Source organism: Littorina saxatilis, linkage group LG2, assembly GCF_037325665.1.
Source record: "Littorina saxatilis isolate snail1 linkage group LG2, US_GU_Lsax_2.0, whole genome shotgun sequence".
Lineage (NCBI taxonomy): Eukaryota > Metazoa > Mollusca > Gastropoda > Littorinimorpha > Littorinidae > Littorina > Littorina saxatilis.
In genome coordinates, this window is record NC_090246.1 from 59,001,410 (window position 1) to 59,012,229 (window position 10,820).

Consider the following 10,820-nt stretch of genomic DNA (forward strand, 5'->3'; position numbering starts at 1 on the left):
TGGCTCTCTGAGGTCGTCTTTCGCATTTCTTGCCTGAGAGACATCTCGGCTGTCAATCAGGGTGGTTCTCGGTCCGTTTCTGTCCTTTGGCAGTGGGCCAGTTCCTGGCAAGGGTTTAGAGTGAGTCAGTGGTTGCTTTCTCACGGGATCCTTTCCTGACTTTTGGCAGTGGGCCAGTTTCTTGGCAAGGGATTTTCTTGCCCTCCGCCTTGTCATAGCTTATGCTATCTTTCCCTCGGCTCGGCCCGAGCTCATTCCAGGGCCTGGGCCTCCTCCTTGGCCTTTTTGGCCTATGGGGTTTGGATGATGTCCTGCGCACAGCTTCTGGCGCTAGGATTTTGTCTTATCAGGTTCTGCAGACATTGCTGCCCTCTGTCAGGATGGGTCTCGGCCTATTCCTTCCTTGGCGGCAGCTGGCTTTTGTCTCTCCAGAACTTTAGAGTGAGTTTGAACTTTTTGATCTTACCCACCACCTTGTTGGAGTTATCTGCTAATATGTGACTCGGAGTAAGAATATGTAATTTAATCGAAAATTTTTAATTAAATTTTCATTTGATTAATATACTTACCCGAGTCACATAGGTAATTCCCTCCCACCTTCCCCGCTTTTAGTTTCTTTGTATTCTAGAAGTCGAATGAGGGTGTCTCGTATCGGGTACGAGATCTGTGGCGTGATGCACGCTACGGGAGGCAACCCAGGGTAGCAAGCTTGCTACTTTTTTGCTTGGGTTGCTTCCCTTATACTATAGACGGGATAGCGTTTTTCAGTCAACCTAGCATCTCGACTGCGTCAATGCTAATATGTGACTCGGGTAAGTATATTAATCAAATGAAAATTTAATTAAAAATTTTCGAGTTTCTGTTGACTGCGTAGTTGTGACCATCTCTGTCCTATTTGTGAACAGGAATGCAGGACTACAACTACCTGGAGACCAACTGCTTTGAGATCACGCTGGAGCTGGGCTGTGACAAGTTCCCCCCTGAAGACCGTCTGGAGTCCTACTGGCAGGACAACGCTGTCGCCCTCCTCAACTTCATGCTGCAGGTATGGAGATGTGCCATTCCCCGTCAAAGTTAAACGAGGGTTTCACTGACAAAGTTTCTGAGTTAAAGTGAGGGTTCCACTTCCAGTGAAAAAGTTTCGCAAAAGAATTTGAGTTTAAAGTGAGGGTTCCAGTGACAAAGTTTCGCACATAATTTGAGGTAAAGTGAGGGTTCCAGTGACAAAGTTTCGCACATAAAATTTGAGGTAAAGTGAGGGTTCCAGTGACAAAGTTTCGCACATAAAATTTGAGGTAAAGTGAGGGTTTCAGTGACAAAGTTTCGCACATAAAATTTGAGGTAAAGTGAGGGTTTCAGTGACAAAGTTTCGCACATAAAATTTGAGGTAAAATGAGGGTTCCAGTGACAAAGTTTCGCACATTTAAATTTGAGGTAAAGTAAGTGTTTCAGTCACAAAGTTTCGCACACAAATTATGGTAAAGTAAGTGTTCCAGTAACAAAGTTTCGCACACAAATTTGAGGTAAAGTAAGTGTTCCAGTAACAAAGTTTCGCACACAAATTTGAGTTGAAGTGAGGGTTCTAGTGACAAAGTGTCTGATCAGAAATTGATCAATAAAAAGAATTCCACTTTGCTCAGAACGCATGCAGGCATGTTGTGGATTCTGTGTATATGTCCAAGTGGAGGGATGGTCTTATCCCATGCAAAAGCCTGGCTAGATCTGAGATGGTGAGTCAAAATGTTTGCACGTGGAGGACTGTGTGTTTAACAAGGAACGCCATGTAAATGAAAACTTTCTAATTGTTTACAGCAGGATGAGCGGAGAGGTAGGTAATGGAAAACCAGTGGGTCTTGTTATGAAATTATGCGATGCATTTTGATTTGATAGCTTTGCTGCGAGTGTGGTGAATTTATGCCATTGATTTATGTGTTTTTTGCTTGGTGAAGGGTATTTAAGATAATTGGAACTGACAAGCTTTTTTTGTCCCGGAGGAGTTCAGAGGCGGTTTTGTTCCTCCTCCCTTTTCTGTGACTTGTCATGAGGGTCTTACTTTGCTTTCTCTTTCTGTTCTTTTTTTTTAGTGTGTGTGTGTGTGTGTGTGTGTGTGAGACAAATATATAGGGCAGCAACAAATTATGACTGAGATATTCTGTTCATACAGCCTTCTTTTGCCTTTTCCTTTTTGACTCACATGCGAAGCAAAAGTGAGTCTATGTACTCACCCGAGTCGTCCGTCCGTCCGTCCGTCCGTCCGGAAAACTTTAACGTTGGCTATTTCTTGGACACTATTCAGTCTATCAGTACCAAATTTGGCAAGATGGTGTATGATGACAAGGCCCCAAAAAACATACATAGCATCTTGACCTTGCTTCAAGGTCAAGGTCGCAGGGGCCATAAATGTTGCCTAAAAAACAGCTATTTTTCACATTTTTCACATTTTCTCTGAAGTTTTTGAGATTCAATACCTCACCTATATATGATATATAGGGCAAAGTAAGCCCCATCTTTTGATACCAGTTTGGTTTACCTTGCTTCAAGGTCAAGGTCACAGGAGCTCTTCAAAGTTGGATTGTATACATATTTTGATGTGACCTTGACCCTGAACTATGGAAGATAACTGTTTCAAACTTAAAAATTATGTGGGGCACATGTTATGCTTTCATCATGAGACACATTTGGTCACATATGATCAAGGTCAAGGTCACTTTGACCCTTATGAAATGTGACCAAAATAAGGTAGTGAACCACTAAAAGTGACCATATCTCATGGTAGAAAGAGCCAATAAGCACCATTGTACTTCCTATGTCTTGAATTAACAGCTTTGTGTTGCATGACCTTGGATGACCTTGACCTTGGGTCAAGGTCACATGTATTTTGGTAGGAAAAATGTGTAAAGCATGTGAGTCGTATGGGCTTTGCCCTTCTTGTTTGTTTATTTGCTTTTTAGTTGATGCTGGCCTGACATGTAGTCACATTATGTGTCATCTTTCCTTATCTTTACATGAAGTCATCACACTCTTGTTTCTTCTATCCACTTTGCATTTTGAAACTAAAAAGATAGGGTTGGGTTTGCGGATACAGGATATGAGTCATTGTCCTGCAGAATTTTGTGTGTGTGCCATGATGTAAAATTTTGAAAGTTTACATTTTCTGTGTTTTTTAATTTTTAATTTTTTTTTATATATGTTTCTTTTGGTTCTTTCTTTGCTTTGCCCTGATTTTCTTTACTTTTTGTGGTTTTTTTTTTCAGTGTGTAGCATGTATTTTTTAAATGTGAAAGAATGAGACATTATTTAAAACTTGAGTGAAGATATACAGGTGCAGCCAGAATTTTTAATCAAGGTGTGGCATGATAATGCCGTAACCTCCCCTCCCCCCACCCCTACCCCTCTCCTGTCCAATTTTCAGGCATGCTTTTCAAGTGAACTAGCTCAACTCAAGCCTTAATTTTATATTCTTTTTTGCTTTTTATGTGGGTCAGACTTTTTTTAAACTGATGTAGTAAATGTACATTACATGCCCTCATTCCTTACTTGTCATTCCCATCCTGAACAAGTCCGCAACTGAAATTTGATGAAGAATTTACCAACACTGGTTGCTGTTGTGTTTTGTTGTTGTTTTGATGTAGTACATGTGTTCTAATTTGTTACCTAGCTACTTCCTCATTTAGCTATTCAGTATGTGTGTATTGGCAGTATGTGTCTCTGTGTCTGCATCTAATGTTCCCTTGAGTGGTTCTCTGCCTGTGTTTTGCCAAGCTGCTGGACTGGGCCAGACTTAATTTTGGCTGAAACAAGACTCCATTAATGCAGATGGACACTCCTATGAGATAAGTGTGGTAACCGTGTGCTGTGGTGTGTTCCAGACTCACATTGGTATCAAGGGAGTGGTCAGCAACAGTGCCGGAGAACCTGTGGCTAATGCTGAGGTCAAGGTGACAGACTTTTCCACAGGCGATCTCGTCGACCACGACGTTCTGTCCTGTAAGTTGTAAAACGAAACCGTACTTATCTTAGATTTATTGATTGCTTTGTTTATGATGTTTTGATTTCAGGATGGATGTGTTCAGGATACAGGGTTTACATAAATGTGCAGATTGGTATTTTTGTTGCACACACCTGCATGTTTTCACTCTTGATTAAAACAATCATCCTATCATGAAATGAAGATGAGACAGTGAACAGATTAATGTCTGAATGTCCAACCGTGAAGAAGGGGAGAGTGAGAACTATAAAAAACAAATAAGTAAAAAGTGACACATTTTATCTCATGGCTACGGTTAGAGTTAATCTTCTTATGAACTGGATAATTGGGATATTTTGCTTGATTTGAGGAACAAACATGTAAATCCTGATCATTTTCAAATTTGTAATTCCCAACTAGCTAATAATGTGATTGTTGGCAAAATCTCAGCATGGCAGACTTTCTGTCACAGTGCTCTGTGAAAAGGTTCCACTTTACTTCTGTGTACAGGCACATGTCTCAGCATGCTTCTTTGTATTTCTACTCCTTTGCCCCTTCTGAAACGCAGGACAATTCCACTTTACTTCTGTCTTTAGCCACATGTCTCAGCATGCTTCTTTGTATTTCTACTCCTTTGCCCCTTCTGAAACGCAGGACAATTCCACTTTACTTCTGTCTTTAGCCACATGTCTCAGCATGCTTCTTTGTATTTCTACTCCTTTGCCCCTTCTGAAACGCAGGACAATTCCACTTTACTTCTGTCTTTAGCCACATGTCTTAGCATGCTTCTTTGTATTTCTATTCCTTTGCCCCTACTGAAACGCAGGACAATTCCACTTTACTTCTGTCTTTAGCCACATGTCTTAGCATGCTTCTTTGTATTTCTACTCCTTTGCCCCTTCTGAAACGCAGGACAATTCCACTTTACTTCTGTCTTTAGCCACATGTCTCAGCATGCTTCTTTGTATTTCTACTCCTTTGCCCCTTCTGAAACGCAGGACAATTCCACTTTACTTCTGTCTTTAGCCACATGTCTCAGCATGCTTCTTTGTATTTCTACTCCTTTGCCCCTTCTGAAACGCAGGACAATTCCACTTTACTTCTGTCTTTAGCCACATGTCTTAGCATGCTTCTTTGTATTTCTATTCCTTTGCCCCTACTAAACACAGAGGACTTTCAACTCACTGCCTACTAATAATCCCAAAACTGCAAGCCGCTGAACATTTTGTCAAAATAAATGTTGTCTAAATAGTGTTCGTCTGTCCACTTAAAAAACAGCTGGGTCGATATGTCTGTGAAGGTAACGTATTGTCTTGTCAATAATTAAACGTTCCAACATTGAACAACAAACTGTTCTCTTTTTTTCACTGCATACTATTCTGTTCCACAGTGCAGGGCGGTGACTACTACCGCTTGCTGAGCGACGGCAGCTACCAGGTGACAGTAGGTGCTGATGGCTACCACCCCAGCGTGAAGTGTGTTGTCGTGAAGAACGACATGTACGTGGGGTCCAACGACGCTAAAGAGGCTGCGCTGCTCGACTTTACGCTCACCCCCAGCACAGAGGCCAAGCCTGATGACGCTGAGGTGAGCGCTCGATGCGAGCAGCTGCAGAGCAAGGCTGGAGCAGAGAGTGACGTGCCTGAGGAGGTCAACGACGTGGAGAGTGAGGAGGCCAAGGTCATGGAGGTGAGGGTGCTCTTTGGTCTGTGATTGTGAACTGTGTCATGTGGATTTGAGTATTTCCAGCCAGTTAAACAAAACTTGTATGAACAAGAGAACAGTAGAACAGGATTTATTATGCCATATAGCATTACAGCCATTGGTAATTGTCCTGGTGTGCATATACATTCATACACACATACACTTTTTTGAAATACAATACAACAATAAACAACATCAAAAAGGCTGATTGGTGTAATAATGAAAATGTGAAGGAAAGAAGTTGTACTAAAATGACCAGAAAAGGTAGCAGCTTGCTGCAGACTTTATATTCTCAGACTTGGAAGCTCGTAGAATTAAACAGCCTCTTAGGCAGGGCAGGTTAGGTTGGGTTGGGTTGGGCATGTCAGCTGTTTGGTGGGAGGGATGCATGTAGGGGGAGGAGAAAAGAGGGAATTAAGAAATTCACTTGTTAATTTCATTATACTTGTCATTGTCTGCTTTTAGTAAGATCAGTGTTTATGTGAATAAAATGTAAAAACAAATATATGTATATATATATTCATATACAACTGAGGCACCTCTTTAGCCTGACTTCAGTTTAATTTCTCAGTCAAATATGGCATGTGATTCTCATGGCATGTGACTCTCACTAAGTTTTACACTTCCAAAACATGTAATCACACAGACCCACCTTTACTGAACACTCTCCAATGTTGCCCCCAGCTGACAGAGGCAGAGGAGCGCCAGGTGCTGCAGGAGTTGCTGAGTTACATGGACGGCCGCATCAACTGGAGCTCCCTCAGCCCCAACCTTGCCCTCTCCGACCTCTACTACGCCCTCTCCGTCGAGCTGGGCAACCTTGACCCCAAGACCCGCCTCGAGTTCATGCGTCTGCTTCCAACACAGATGAGGCAGCAGCTGATGTCACAGCAGTAGATGTAAATCTTTAGGATTGTGGAAATGGTTTTGTTCTGGGCATCATGTGAGGAAGATTTGTTAAGGATGAGATGGTACTGAAAGACGTTACTAATGGTATTAGTCGAAAGGAAAATCAAACTCAGGGTGTATAGTGTTTAGTAGGAAAGGGTCAAGCTGAAAAGTTTAGTTATGAAATGACTTGCAGTCTGGAAAAGGAATTCTAAGAATGGAGAAACAAATTTGGCTTCTGTAATTCAGGTAGTGTCTACTTAAAATGCAATAGAGTATTTTAAGGTCAAACCTTTTTTTCCACTCCAGTAGACTTATTTAAATAAAAAAGCCTTACACAAATTTAGCAGGTGACAAAGCTTAGTGGTGATTTTCTGAACCTTAGTAGGATTTTTCAATGTGCTACCCCGGTGACTAGCATATATAGCTTAACAGGTGTGGCAAAATTGAAACAAGAATATTAGCCAGCCACCCTCAATCTGGTACTAGTCAGAGAGAGACCGAAGCCATGTACAACAAACAAACTTTCGCAGCATGGCTGTAGGGAACAGAGAGCAAGTTGTGAAGGGAAGTAATACAAGGCTGTGATAATTGCAGAATTCACACGGTGTTCTGTTTGTCCACGGTGACATTGGAAAATTCACAGAGGTTGTGTGAGAACGTAAAGATGAGAGTAGGTGTTTAATGTACATATTAATGAAAGTACTAAATTGAGGGTGGCAAGCATATAGTATGAGCTGATGCCCAGGTGAAAGAAAAAGATTGATATTTAAAATAAAAATGCATGCGCGCACACACACACTCACACACACACACACACACACACACATATGCACACAAACACATGTCAAAATCTGTTCCGGCATGAATTGTCTCAGAGAAAAGAAAGATCTCAAGGCATATTGATGAATATTGAAAAGTGACGTTGTTTCAAGCATTCCTATGTTCTTCTCTTGCACGAAAAATGTCAAACCATTCCACTGCCGATCAGCCACTGTATTTCAACTAAAACAGCTGATCTGGGATTTTCCTCAGTTTTTAAACATGACTGTTGTTCATATTTTATAACAGTGAAAAGCATTCTTCTTGACTGATAATTGTTTTAGCGTTCCTTTTCCCAGAGTATGTTAAATACAAGTTGCAGAGACCAATTAACTGTGAGATACAAAGTGTCTCTCCATTCCCAAACCATGAATGAGAATTTAAGTGAAATGTATTATGCAGAAAATTGGCTTATCTATTTTGCGGTTGTAACTGGAAAGTTATCTCTGCTCTGTCATGTGGGAGGCAAACTCAGGTATTGGTGCATTTTACATTCCTCAAACTTGTCATGTGAAGGGAGTTAACTAATCACCAGTTCATTTGTTGATCTTTGAGTTGCCTCCCTGTTACTCCCCTAAAGACAACCGGTTACAGCGTTCTGCTGATATTACAACGGACAGAGTTTAACTCCTTTTGTTAACTCCTGCAAATCCTTATTTTTATTTACGTTTGTGTTAGTGACACAGTGATAATTCTAATTATGAAAAGTATGTTTTAAAAAATAAATTGAACTTTCTCACAGGAAAATAAGATACAAGGAACATATAAATTAAAAGGTTGAACATTTTTCTGCATACGTTTTGCCAGTATCTTTTTCATCACTGTTCAGTCCTCAGAGACATTTCTTTGAATTTTATCAAGATCTCTGATTTTTTTCAAATTGAAATCCAATAATGCGACATACAATTACCTGTCAAAAACTACATAACTCTAATTAAGATTTTGTTTTCATGTGACAAGATCTATAACAAGTTCTATTTTTGTTTGTGTGGATTCAGTTTTTGTGGTTGTCTGTACCTCTTAAATGTATTTTTGTGATGTACTATCACCAGCATTAGCATTTATTCGTTGTTAAGAGTGTGAATCCTTTTGAACATCAGTAACATTTTAGTCTTTTATTATTAAAATGTTTATTAATAAAACTGGAATTGGAATCAATTTGTACACCCTGTTGTTTTACTTCTTGTGCAATAAATCTCCCACCGTTTGGACAGCAACTCAACAGTCTGTGTTAGATTGTATTGTACTTATATGCACAGCCATTGTTGCCCCAAATGTTTTTGGTTGTGAATATAGGGGAGGTAGGCTGGTCTTGTTAATTTATGATGCACACATGTGTATTGCCAAATATATCTCATTTACAAAAGGGTATTCCACAGATTTGTATTTCTTGAAAGTTATTATAGTGTCACTGTATGTTGTATACAGTGTGTGTGATAAGAGGATTAATGGAGCTACTCTATGTGTGGCAGCATTTTGAGGCACTTCAAGTGCTAAAATTGTTTGGCCTAAAAAGTCCTGTTCCATTTTCAGAAAAATCAAACCAGAAAGAGAAAAGGTCAACAAAATTGTTCATTCTGACAGCAAGATATCAAAACTTTGAGTACATCTGCTTCTCGCACAGAAAAGGTTCTTTGGTTTTTGGTAACACAATAAAGGATCAATATTATGCAAGTATTTTACCCCCCCCCCAAAAAAAAAGTGAGGTGCAGAGTCTTAGTATTTTTTCATTAATATCTGCTCTTTATCTTAGCTCACCAAAAGGCGGTTAAGTATAGAGGAACTATTGTTTCTTGAGAAAATTTGTAATTGTATTACCTATACATGTACTTGATAGTTGATTCATACTTTCAGTATTTTTTTTAAATCTACAAGTGCTTTCTTTAACTTATATGTTAACAGAATTGGCTAGATTATTTTGCATTCAGTGTGTAAATCTAGTGTTTACCAGGGCCGGACCCAGGGGGGGGTTCCAGGGGTTCCGGAACCCCACCCCTGGAAAAAGCATGTACCTTGCTTTGAGTGTTTTTTTTTTTTTACTAGTTTTAGCACCAAAACAATGCTGCTCTTAACCCTCAAAACAAGGCCCAGAATGCACCAGATTGCACAGATTTTAACCGTTTTTCAAAAATTTTCCAGGGGAGCATGCCCCCGGGCCCCCCTAGTTCGCGCGCGGAAGTTTGCAGGCGCGCGCTTGTGGCTTCGCCACTTCGCTGATTTGCCCCCCCAAAAAAGGAGGAACCCCCCCCTTACAACTCATTTGGTCCGGCCCTGTTTACCTGTATAATGTTACACATTACTTGAGATAATGAAGTGTTTATGTTGTTATTTTAGGAAAATGTGCAATCATTGTCCCTTTTGTTAATAAATGTGTTTACACATTGAACATAATTATTTTTAGCAAAATTATGACTTAAAGTCAAAATGTATATAAAGTATTCTTTTAAATCTATTGGCTCAAACTGAATAATCATTTATCACTTACGCTATTCAATCAATTATCAAAATGAATAGTCAGACATGGCAATTTTAATTTTAATTTTTTAAGCTTGATCTCTTGTGTTTTCTTTATTATATTGAAGTTAATCTGCCATGTTTTACTGCTACGCAACAGGGTTTCTGATAACAGCAAGGTTTTATTTTTACAGATCTTATTTGGATCTTTTCCATTTTCCCAGTATATCTGACTTTCTTTTAGTCTGTTACGTATTTGTGTCACATTTACAATAAGTTTTTTTGCATTTTAACATCTTTTGGGATTTGTTTGGTTATCTGTACAAGTATTTAAAACTTTTAAAGTTATCTCCATTTTGTTGATCACATTCCAAACCAGAGTCTCAATGCACAGATATATTTTTCTTCCCTTGTGAGTCCTTGTCATGGTCTTGTGAAATCAAATAAAAGCATCACAAAATGTTCTGTGTTTGTTGGTTTGCATGTACAGTTTTGAAAATGTTTGACCTTATTAATTGATTTGAAATCTCTCTCTTTCTGTCTGTTCACCACTATCCCAGCAGCTTGAACTAAACCACACACCCACATACATGTTCAGAACTATGGGTGGTTATTTCTGGAACAAAAAGAACATAAATAAATAAAACAACAAAATGCAAACAAAAAGAAAACTGGATATCGTTTACATTGACCCGGGAAAAAGCAGCGATTGTAGTGAGTAAACAATACAAAATCTGTTTACATTCTAAATTGAAACATGGCAAGTCACCTTTGATAAACATGATAGTAATCATAAAGCGGGAGGTCAACCAAATGGGTGTGCCCCTACAACACATTTACACGACCACACTAGGGTGAGAAAGTAGCTTTCTTTTTTTTTTTTCTTTTTCTTTTTTACTTTCTTATTGCTCTATTTTATAAGCTGAGGGATAGATTACATCATTCTTATGTGAAAGGTCTTTAAGCATCCGTGCCCATTAACATG

The 10,820-nt window shown here is 39.4% G+C and overlaps 1 protein-coding gene across 1 annotated transcript in view; it reads left to right on the forward strand.

Annotated features, from left to right (window-relative positions):
- Positions 1-9,068, forward strand: part of LOC138959391 (carboxypeptidase E-like) — a 37,269-nt gene extending 28,201 nt beyond the window's left edge. Inside the window, exons 6-9 of the mRNA XM_070330855.1 lie at positions 906-1,045; positions 3,870-3,987; positions 5,358-5,656; positions 6,356-9,068. Coding sequence (XP_070186956.1) covers positions 906-1,045; positions 3,870-3,987; positions 5,358-5,656; positions 6,356-6,568 — 770 coding nt within the window. The 3' untranslated portion in view covers positions 6,569-9,068. The remainder of the gene's footprint in view (positions 1-905; positions 1,046-3,869; positions 3,988-5,357; positions 5,657-6,355) is intronic.
- The last annotated feature ends 1,752 nt before the right edge of the window (positions 9,069-10,820 follow it).